Genomic DNA, 12,432 nt, shown 5'->3' on the forward strand with positions numbered 1-12,432 from the left:
CCATTTAAACTAAGAAGGAATTGGGTCCATCTCAATCAATGGAGGCAATCAATGGTTTACCATCATTTTATTACGCATGGACAGACAAACAGTTTAGCGATGTCTGACGAGACCTTTTCCTTTTCGTTCAGATGTGAATGCAGATATCGTTTTCTCATCTTAAATCAGTATTACGTATGAAAGTCTCCATTTAAATAATTACAAAGCATTTATATATGTTAAATACGTTTGGTTATTGCATGCTTGTTATCGACTGCAATGCATACACATCATTATTCCACCCATCGCAGAAGCTGTAAACATAATTTTTTTCTTGTTGATCGGCCAGAAAAACAAGCATTGTCTTCAAGTAGGCCAAAAGATTTTTGGTCTAAATCACCCGATCTCATCACACATGTGCCGATCAGTACCATTTAAAAAAATCACTACAATTTTATGCGCACAAAAAATAATGTACCATTTTTAGTACATGAAGATGCATGTGAGTACTTTGCTAGACATAAAACACGTAGACAAAGGTGTGACTAAGGCTTTGAATATGGCCTTACGCATACTCTGGCCCTATCTGGAGAAAATACATCTGAGTTTCAGGTTCATTTACATGATTCTGCCTGAAGCTACCGATATTGCTTTAAGCCGAAATCCTCGATGAAAACGATAATGTTAGTGCTAATGATGCGATTGTTCGTTTCCATTAATAAGAGCCGAATTTGAGGACCGCGCTTGCCCGCAATAAACACAAAGGGGCTAGTGGTGTCCATGGCAAAATACGTCGCCTTCACATCGCTCGAATAATGGGCCTTTCTTCGGATCCAGAAACCTAATTGACGCATGATTATTGCTGATATTTTCTGTCATTCCGCAACGATACGGTGTCACTTCGTGACAATCAGCACCGTCAGGGGTCGCCAGTGCTGGACGGTTTCAACTAACAAATTGCAGGTGGAAGGATGCTTGTATAGCCGGATGTCTGCACGTGCGTTGACGAGAGTGACGGCTCCGCTTAAACATAGCGTTCACACCGAGTCGCCGTCACTTGTAAAAGGAGATTCTACCAACATAAAACTCTTTACTGTGGCTGGCCAAACCACGGCTTTATGAGCAGTTGTTCATCTTTGGGTAACTGTACCTGGTAGGATTTCTTGTGGGATCAAAAGGGAGCTATTCCGTGCTTGCCTGCACTATGAATTTGCCGGGGTGCCGCCAGCAATCTACTGCTGTTGAGGACGGCCACAGAACTCGTGTTGATTCTCTAAGACAAAAGCAGAATTTACGGCCGAGTTTATCGGTGTGTCCCCATGCTGGCACTGTGATAATATGTCTGCTTAATAAACATGAAGAAACGTGGGCTGTGTTGGATCCGAAAGCCGGCCTCGACACATTTCATTGGTTTCGTATTGGAAGTCCACGGTCTGTCGAGCGTAGTAGAAGAAGCAGTCGTAAAGCTCGAAATGTTACGCGAGTGATTTTGTTTATAAGTGAGCGACGTACCGCATTATCTTAATAGTTAATCTAGTCCTGTAGGCTAACAGGACGTGTTTCGATACAGGACAAAATAAACAACAGTTGTGTTTCGAATTAGTTATTTTCATCTGAAAAATCACACACCACCATTGCTTCGTCGTACTTAGAACCGCTATTAGATTAATGCTCATTTTTTACTACCACTCTGTATCATTCAGACCATTAGCTCTTTTATGCACTAATATTATTAAATATTTGTGCATTATTTTTATAAATTATATATATATATATATATATATATATTGCTAAACATTTTCGATTATTAAAAAAAATATGGGACAACTGGGTTAGGTTGTTTAAAACTTTCTGCGTTGTAAACTACTTTCGTTATTATTTGCTAGGACAGATTGAAGGAATGCCTTGCCGAAAGGTCCTTCATTGAAGCGATCTGAGTTCGTTGTGACCTTGCAAACGAAAGTTAAGCGTGTGTGTGTGTGTGTGTGTGTGTGTGTGTGTGTGTGTGTGTATAAGACAAACTGACCCTGTGGCATCTGTACAAAAATACGAATAATTATTCATAAAATGTGTGCATGACAAACTGTTATTACGAAGGTCGGTAGAGAACACGTAGCAAAAGACTGTAACGGTCATTTGGAACAATATTCATTTTTTCTTAATTCAGTTCCAAGTTGAACAGTAGTTATGAAGAGTAACTTGCCACCGTATATCGGTTCATAAGTTACGAGATATCTTCCATTTCCAGAACTGGATTTATTAGAACCGCTTGAAATGCTCTATTTCCACAAGCGAATTTACAGTTTACGATAATTGTGACTGACTGACTGACTGACTGACTGACTGACTGTTCCTGGTATTCTTACCCGTATAAACGCTACATACATTTTATAGGCCTGAATAATTAAAATTTTAAAAAATCAGGGCGCGTTGCTATATTTGTACCCAAAAACGCTCCAGCACATCTGGGAATGATATTAAATAAAGCTTATTTACTGAACATGGATTACGTGCCCTGTCAGGACAACGGAAGATCATAGAGCAGCGCTAGTATTAGAAAACTGATCGCATTCATTTGGATTCTATCAACGGAAACAGACACACTGGAAACAATAGATAATACTTTGCCGATAGTTTTTTTTTTCTAGAGGCGAAGAACAGTGATCCCTTTGTTAGATAAGCCAATCTTAGCTTAAAAAGCACAATACAGGAAATATCGTGTGGCTTATCTCAGATGGCTAATCTGACGGCAATAAAAGATAAACCTTATAATTGAATTTTGGAATAAAGTGATTCGTGTTGGGATTATAGCAGATGATATTCGGCGCGAATCTTGTAGGCAGCATTTAAGTCGGAGCGTCATTGTTAGTTCACCATTGGGGTGAATTATCAGATCATTGTAAGCGTATGCACGCTATACATTTCCGTTACAAGTAAAAAAGGGAGCAAAAACAAGTGTTATTTCATTACATTTAATAGATGTTCATTTTGTATAGATCTGCAACAATGTTGAGCTGATTTGCTTTAGGCCAAGACTTCTATTCTCGGAGTTACGCATGGCAAAAGATCACTGATTCGCCCTACATATATTACTATTTAGGACAAACTGATATACATCATTCGGTTTACTAGAGCCCGTCGATATTTTTACTGTGTTACAGAAGGTGATTAATTTTTAATAATTTTATATTAATAATAATTAAGAAACATTAATTAGTTGATGTTTCGCTGGAAGCTTGAAGGGTACCTAGTTTAGTCTCCTCCCAATGCAGCTGGGCTTGCAGATGATTATAGCGCCATTTATATATATACTAACAATAGATATATGCGGATACAGTAGAAGAAGATAACAATACGATTGAGGCATCGCATTTTTGCCGAGGCGATCAGAAACGCGTACGGTGGAAAACAGTTTTTATAGTCGGTAGCAACGGAGGCTTCAAGAAGACTATCGATTTCGTCCTCGAAATAGTCTTCCTTTCAACAAATAGTAGTAACTAGAATGTATGAAAGATTCCGTAGAATTCTATATTTAATCACTGAATACGTGTCGTGAACACTGGGAAGACTTTACGTACAGACTTTAAACAATTCGTGTCAACGGAAAATCGTGGCCAACGGTTCCAGAAGGACGAGCAAATTTTGCTTGTAATTATCAGCAAAGGCAATGAAGATGAAGGCCCAGTAATTGCAGTTTCATAAAGATTCATTCCAAACAACTTGGACATTGAACGTCCAAAGGAATAAATGTCCGATTCATGGTTATCACCCGGACAAGCGAAGGTTGTACTGTGAAGGATAACAACATCTCTGTCATTCTTCATGCTAGCCTTAGGGCAATTACCTCTGCGACGCAACCTCGATAGGTATGGTTTCTAAAAATAGATGCTTTATAAGATCCAGTCAAGCTTTATTAAGAAGCGAAATGAAAAATATTGACTGAAATATTTGGCCTTATATTCCACTGGTTCGTTCATCGGAAAAGTAACGCTTCGCACAAATGATCATGCTAACGAGAAGCATTTCTAAATTTGTACAGCACGGACGTTTGCTTACTTATCACCCTCATAAGTAGTATAACATCTTTCATGTTACCAATCGTATCTTTGGTAACTCTACTCTAGGTACGAGTATATGCTGAGTACAATTATCACGGATGGAACGCCTGAACGAGTATATCGGTCACCTTTTTTAAATATTGCTCCACTCGTTAAATCGAGGCCAGTCTGCTGGCCATTTTGACTTGGGCAGGAAACGCCGTTGGCCGATGGTGACATCAATCACTAAGTGCTTTAAAAGCGGAACGCCTTCTTTCTACGTTTTGTTGAACCGGACCTACGTTGAACCTACGTTTCTTGTATATATAGACTTGTTGCTCCTTGGTCCAATGACCGTTTCAGAGATATACGAAAAAAAAAGGCCGATTTGAAATTATTTGTATATTGAAATTAGTGAAATGCCCTCTTTGATTTTTGGAAAAATTATACTCTGATCTAGAGGAAGCAATTTCACAGCATTTGACGAATCGGACCCAGAAAAGGGCTGGCAGCTTGGATAATCGCGCGGCCTTTTAACAGATTTGACTATTTACCGCTAGAAATTATTTCTGAATAAAGACAAAGGTCCATATACATTTTACGCCTCCATGCTCAGTCGTGTGGGACAGAAGCTGCAAGGCGAAGGTAATCAGAAACAAACTATTTGTCTGCCATATCTGCAGAGTTAGCGTTTCGAGTTGTTGGTTGTCAAGAAGGTTACCATTTCTAATACGAGAACGGTCAGGGCGTCTGATTTTCTATTGTAAAAGTTTTGCAAAAGACATTCTAGTCTAACATCCATGATGAGGACTAGAGGAGGCCGATGTGAATTTTTTGCATTTACAGATTATCCAAACAATCTGCACTGTGTGTCGGCTTCGTAAATAGAAAACGATAGGACAACCACTATTTCTATCGGTCTTTTGAAAACCAAATTTCCTGTTGTACCGCTGCTGCTGTCGTTTTGTATCAATAGCTTAGTTTACGGATGGTCAAATATTCAACTCACAAATACCCGACCCAGAACATCAAATGGGGTGGGACACGACGAAAGTCAATACACCACATTAAATCGAACGGATATACGTTGGCTCGCATTGATATTCGACATATTTATTTTATATCATGCCTACTGGTAAAGTTGCATTAATAAAATCGCCTAATTTCTAAATCGGGGTATATTAAGTTGTTTGAGAGAACGCAACGGTTTGCTAGAAGTCTACTTAATTAAAATTGGAAAAATTTACAGTTTAACTCCTTACATTATACATCAACGTGATATATCATCATCTGTTGGAACGTATCTGTCTTTGCTAGAGGTTTGAGAGAGATATTTTCATTTTCGATGTCTATTTGCTCAGTTGTAAACAGTTTTAAGGCTAAGTGAACGTAACGCATTTCACGTTTCAATAGAATGAAGAAGATCTGGGTTGATGATGCACCACGCATCATGCGTGAAAAGTAAACGAATCCCATAAAGTGACTAGACACATATAACAGTCCTTTGAACCAGTATTGGCAAAACAGCGGCGAGTTAATGACGCTGATCGCTAGTAGCGTTCCTGCGGTGATCCAGCTTTCTAACAAATCCATTTTCTTATCGAAGTAGCACTTCCGTTGCATGGAGCCTCGTCCCCTCGTCTTTCGCCTTTACCCCTCTACTACCAAGCTGGCCGTTGTTTATCTTGGTTAGAAAAAGTCATTCCATGACTAATAAAATAACTGTCGATCACCTAACTCCATCCAATGACAGAATTTGAAAGATCACCGAAGCTTGATCTCAGCGCCATATCATATTGAATTCCTATCTTTTAAGCACACAAAATAAAGCTCAGCGCATTGGCGACGGGGGCTAGAAGGGCTATACTAGGTTGCATAAAGCCTTTCGAGTACTTCCTGCGAGCGTACAGACAAGCAATGGCTGGGTTAGATTAGAATAGATACTGATATATCCATTATAAAGGATACATCGAACGATGCTATTCTGGACTATCTGGCTGACTCTCTGGTAGGCCTCTATGGCATATTTTCAAACATTTGATATTTTAAAACATCTAACAAAATAATATTGAAAGATACAACGTTCTCATGTCTATAAGGAACATAACTATAAGGGTATTTATTGCCGCCTCTTTCTGCTAAAAAAAAAACCGTATGGCCTATTTAACTTATTATAGAATTTTTTTAATTATTATTATAAATTAATGCTTGCACGACGCTCGCTATTGGGTAGAACAGTTAGAATAATTTATTATTTATTTATTTTGAAAGTATTTTTGTTCGGCGATACGATATACTGTAAAGCCGAATCAGCAGGTTACAAATCCATTTCCACTACCCCGATTCGCTAAATGCAGGTCGGCGCTCAAACTTCTGAGAGGGCCTATTACCACCCGCACCAAATGATATTTCGGAGGCAAATGAAATACAGGTCCTAAGTTGAGGTCTCACAACTTTGCATGCGTACTAAACAAGACAGACGATCACCTACAACGAATCTGAAAAGAAAGCAGTTTTTTTTTTTAATCTAAATTTAAGTTTAGGCGAAAAACTTTCTAAGAGCACCGCTATCATCATTTTTATCTCCTACTTTATATTATATATATATAATAAGGGTTTTTAGAAAGTATTGACAAAAATAATTTCCATTTTGATCGAATATATTTTCTAGCGTCAAGTCGTAAAACATCCAAATGTCTTTTTTCTAGCCGACTTTCTCTAATGGCCTAAAACTGTTTGGTGTTTGCACTTAATCTTTGGGCATATCGTTGCTGACGTGTTGGATTTGCCCAAATTTTGGTACGAGTTTATGATTTCTTTGCCATGACTGGCCGACGAGTACCGAGGGTATCTTCGGCATGGAAATTTCTACAATGAAAGCGATAAGACCATCTTTCGGCCGTCTCTTCCCACAAACATTTCAGGACAATTGTTACAATGTTTTAGCTTAATTTTTTTCGAATTGGCTAATCTCTCACTCGAACGATCGTGATTGCAGCAGCGGAACAAATGGGATTTATTTGGGCGATACTCCCTTTTTGTACATAAACAGCGGTTAAACTAGCTAAAATTAAATGTAGTATTGTCCTGTGGACCCCCGCCAAAGATTAATCATGCCTAGTGGGGCTCTTGCCATGATAAATAATGACTGTATAGAGCTTTTTATTATGTAAATTGCAAAGCAGCTGTCTTGTCTCGTGACGAGTGACGAGTTCAGTATCTGTCTCTATATGAATATATAAACATCTCTATATGAGGTACTAATAACTGTGTTCCTCTGAACTTTTTTCAGTACATGCTGTTGCACGTATAACTTTAGAGGTATAGCGAAAATAATTAACTTGTGTCGATAACAGGATTCTAGAGGGCTACGAATGGCAAATACGGGACGCATTGGATGATTTGACCGAAAGGTAATTTTTTTACAGTTCTTTTTATACTATGAACATGATTGGCGTAAGGGAAAACAAAAGCGCATCAGTCACTTCCAGGCAGAGTTCTTATAACAATGCGAGTGTTCAAAAATGACGAACGTTATATTGCTTAACTTGACATGTCAGCTCTGTGTTGCGAGACCCCATTGCCTCAAAGCTACTGAACCAACTTGTTGTTTATAGGCAACAGGCCTCATTTGTTCCCTTTTTTTTTTTTTATAATGGTTTCTATACTAGAGCAAAATAATTATACTGCAGAGTTATTAAACGATGAAATCTACACATGGAAGAGTGCCACACCACGTTTCACAGAAATAACGGACTTCTAGCAGACAGCAGATGCTGAACGGCAATGCATCAAAAATAACGCGATTATTTGGGTTTCACTTGACCGAGAACAACTTAACAAGCAACTTCAAATAACTATCCAGTGAAATAATCATATTGAAAACAACCATTAAACTACTCTCGCAACGATGTTTATTAATTTCGCGTTCCATTTTATTTACCTACTAGAATACAGTCCAAGGAATTTTCCAAGCCGTTCGTTATACAAATCATCAGCTCAATTGACGCACATTGCGATCTATTTGTGTATTTTCCCACGTAAAGCGTTGATAACTTTTACGCCATTGGAGTCTAACATGTGTAATCCTCTGTTCAAGGTTATTTCGGCTTGTATAGGACAATAGCTTGATTTCGGTATAGGCTAAGGGTTTGTTGTCAATACACAGTGTCTTACTGCTCGTCACCACTTATCTCGGTAAATCAAGACTCACCTCATTCATTGCCTTATTTACTATTAAATAAAGTAAAGATTTTTGTAGGTGCGATGTGATAGCGTACTGAATAGCGTGTTCCCTGCTAAACTGGAGGGACTAGCGTTTTTTGGTACGGGGAGCCGGCCGTCTGATGTCATGCTCAGTAGTGGTATCGAGTATGAAATTCAACACAACTCGGCACGATTTGGCCAAATTACATTGAAATCAACCTGAATACCACAATGGCTATCTCTTGGGTCCTGTTTCTTGGTCTATACTCAGGTCGCATTCTTATAAAGCAATGTTTGGTCACTTGAGTTGAACATTTTAGCGCAAATATTCAATTCACCGTAGGCGAAATTCAGTAGAGTTTCTTAAGTCTTCGATTGCTCTGGCTAATCATCTATAACTAACGCGATAACGATATTACCTGGCATATTAAGCTAAAGCCGACGTGATGAACTTCAGGCAACTTAAAGAACATCACTCCTTTATCACGCGTATATTTCATCACGTGTATTGTTCTTATGGTAAAAGTAACAGTATTGCACTTGTTCAACATCAACAAGCAACTTTTTGTCCTTAGTAACATGTCTCTCTCACCCTTTCCTCTGTCTGCTTTTCAACATTTTTAAATAGCCGTATATATATATATATATATATTTGTCTAGCTGTTTGTATATATATATTTTACATCAGATATGTTTTTAACTGGATAAATACATGTAGATTGTTAGAACGAATCGAGTATACATGGTGGTACGCAACTCTGAATTTCTGCGAACTATAGTTTTGAGGGGTCTGAATATGGGACTGTAGTCACAGTCACCGAGTCAACACGTCCATATGTGTCCATCATAACTACCTCGTACGAAAAACTAAATATGAGACTACGTCTGTTGTATAACCCGTAGCGTGGGCATGTATGAGTGCCCATACATATGTAAACATGAAAAGCCACCGGAGCATCGCGAACGGTGCTGCCAAGGCAAAACTTCTACATATACACAGGAATTATTGTCTAAGTGGGTATTAATTAACTATGAAGTTCTGTACTATTTAATACGATTCGGTGGTCCGCATGGTCCTTTGTTATTTGCGAACTCGAAAGGGGAAACAAGGAAGACCCTGATAGGGCAAACGAAACCGAGACAGAGCGGGAAAGCGCTGAAGTAATTGTCTCATCACACATGTTGTGTACTGTTTATTCGTATTCATAAGTAGAAAAGAAATACGGTCTTTTGAATCGATGATACCCGCACTGGCACAACGGAATCTATGCCACGTGTGTAAGTAACATATACTGAAATTACATTGACTTTTCCTGAACTACATAATTAGCAATAACTGCTTGATAACAATTGTACATTGTTACTAATTGTTTCCGTCGCGTAACATCATATCCAGCAGGTCTATCGTACGTGATATAATAGTCAACCTGCTCTGTAGCGAGCAATGTCGATGCGCAGCACTGAAAAGCCTATACGTGTCTTTCATAGTACATATATTGGCTCTTAACGACTAGGTGATTCTATGTATCTTAGTAGATTTACTTAGTTTTAAGTTTAAGTTAAGTTGCGCTAAGTTATTTGGGCTTTTCTGTTCTTATCTTTCGTCTGCTAATGGTACATATTGTCGAACACTACATTGCTTAAGGTGTTGCACCACCCTTACTTGGGTTTCGAACCCCAAAAAAACATGTTGGGTGAAAAAGAAGCGAATTTGCGACACGGGCGTTTCCGCCAATGACGAAAAAACTGCAGAAGCAACCTAAGAAATTTACTTCGCAGATGTTAAGAATTTTGTTTTATCGAAGAGGTGCGAGCTCAACTAGCAAGTATCTTTTTTCAAAGATGGCTAAAGGTAATTTGCATTGGACCTGAAAATCTTATTTAAACGTAGTAGTCCACCTTAGAATAGAGCTCTTAACTATATCCTATCACTTCGTGCACGCCATAAACATTCATAATAACTCTGGTAGCATTTTTTTTTTTACCTAAAAGATATCCACCTTTATAACGCAAGCTCAAAATTCTAAAACTGATATGAAATAATGAACACAATAATAGGTGGCGATCAGCAAACAAAAAAAATGAGAAAAGCAGATCAGTAAATAGGAACTATTATTTTAATAGGTTTGTTTGTTTGAAAAGCTCCGTTGTGAGACAAAGGGATGCATATCGAAGATAACGCACTTTTTAGATTTAGAAAAGACCGCTTGGGGGTTTGCAGAAAAGGTCCATCAAAGGAGTAAAGCAAATCCTTGTTTGCATTTCTTCTCTAGAATCAAACATCATCAGCAGTCGAAATATTCTTAATATCTTGGCAAGATCTTGAAGGTGGGGTACTTGAGAAATATACGTACTGGCTTTCACGAATCTGAGCTCCCATCACATGTTATGATGCTGGTTAGGTGCCCTTAGGTTCAGGGTTATCCGGATGTGGTGTTTTGTCGTTAATGAGACGGCGGAAGACAACCTCCGCATATCCTATAAAATTCTGTATATTTCACTTCGCATTTACCTATTCAATAAATATTTTTTCTTCTACGGTATACGATAGGACAGTTGAATTCATCCGCCAACTGAGGCTACTCTTGTATACAACACTGACCACCCTCTGATACATGACACATATCTCTCTCTGTAGATATATATCATCACTGTTCAGGGAGTGTGGCGCATAGGTAGGTATACTGTGCATGAATGGGTCGTACAGGAGCATGTAACCGTGAGGCTGATATGTTTCAGGCGGACAACATGGCGATCGTACGAGCCATGACTTGAGTCTCTGAAGGTTTCCTACGCGAGCTGATTATTATCATTTCTCGCCAATATCAGAAAATACTTACGATCGCTAATATTTATCTATATTACTATAACGCAACCTGCGTATCGCAATTCCACCTTTAATATATTTGCGATCTTGCCAAGCTATTTATATGGAGATTCCGAACATTTTGGCAAGTATGTGCGCACGGAACTTGAAACTTATAGCCGATATGTCTAGTAGAGAACCCGGGATCGATGGAGTATAAAGAACGATTACTAATTTGTTCATTGCAAACTAAGTGCCGGCATTCTCTCAATTCTAGCGAATACTACAGTGACTGCTTAGTGTTTCTTTACAACACTTTAGTCAGTCTTCTATTGTTGGCCGCTATTCACCGATCTATTTTTGAGACAGTCAAGTGTAACAAGGGAGGTGTTGGTACGAGGCTGTAGGCCATGTCCAAATATCTATGTGCCTGCTGAGTAGGCTTAATGTAAACGTCCAAAAGCCTTTTTTTAGGTGCTTTCGTAAGAGGGTTACCTCAGATGCTACCTCATACGTGCACGTTCTGCTGGCCACAATAGTCGCACCGTCTGCTAGTAAAGTCAGTTGCGAAACAAGGCAAAACAGCACAGTGGCTAAAGTTAGGTGCCTCTCAGGTAGCAGGACCTGCTCAATCAGCATTGCAATTCCACACCTCTTTGTTGCAAGCCCTTCTTCTGCTGTTCGATTTGATATGCTCAGATCATAAGCCGCTCCGGGCCGTTCCTTATTTCTGAATGCTGATCATTTCAGTAACCGTTAATCGATTGGGTTAACGGAGGCGAAGGCATCCGACGGTATTTGTTGCTTGCCGACGACTTGATGGAGATGCGCCAGCCGGAGCAGTGACCAGACCTGACTTGGATAGGTGATGGAAGTTGATGGCAGTGTCGATTAACTTTTCTCGAAGATGACAGACAACTGTAAGAATAATCGTTGCGATAGTAATCGTTACGTTTCATAAGTAAGAACCAGACGAAATACGTTAGCCGATATGATGCGTATAACTTTTGAGGGATCACATGTAATTTAGCAACAGATACATCCTCAAGCTCCGCACGTAGGATCGGGTTCAATTCTGTTTCTGACTCCTGTTTGAAGTCTGAGCTTCTTCGTTATCGAGCTCATTGCGCTAGGGCACGCGAGTAGTTCTCTCTTTGTATTCAGGTTAGGTAATTAGCTGGTCGACTGGCAACAACGAGAAGCCAAAGAAATAGGGGGTCACCATCAAGTATCTAATACTCAATTGCTCTACCAAGTTGAAGCACAACAAATTCAATACCTGATAGTCCTTCGGAGAACGTTTTCGTACATTAATGCTATGCTATGCTATTCCTATATAGGAATGATTTAGAAGCTAGAAAGCAAGTTCGAAATACAAACGGAAATTTCGTATTGGATTAGAAA

General features: G+C 39.0%; 1 protein-coding gene across 10 annotated transcripts in view; it reads right to left on the reverse strand.

The window, feature by feature from the left end:
• Positions 1-7,907: 7,907 nt before the first annotated feature.
• Cbp53E (Calbindin 53E) overlaps positions 7,908-12,432 on the reverse strand; it is a 62,172-nt gene continuing 57,647 nt past the window's right edge. For 9 of the 10 annotated variants that reach the window (XM_086993902.1, XM_086993898.1, XM_086993897.1 and 6 more), the window contains one exon: positions 7,908-11,946. In XM_086993902.1, coding sequence (XP_086850028.1) covers positions 11,775-11,946 — 172 coding nt within the window. In that variant the 3' untranslated portion in view covers positions 7,908-11,774. The remainder of the gene's footprint in view (positions 11,947-12,432) is intronic. The other variant, XR_002674468.2, reaches the window with a different exon arrangement.

The sequence above is a fragment of the Varroa destructor genome, unplaced genomic scaffold, assembly GCF_002443255.2.
Source record: "Varroa destructor unplaced genomic scaffold, Vdes_3.0 BEIS01000006.1, whole genome shotgun sequence".
NCBI lineage: Eukaryota > Metazoa > Arthropoda > Arachnida > Mesostigmata > Varroidae > Varroa > Varroa destructor.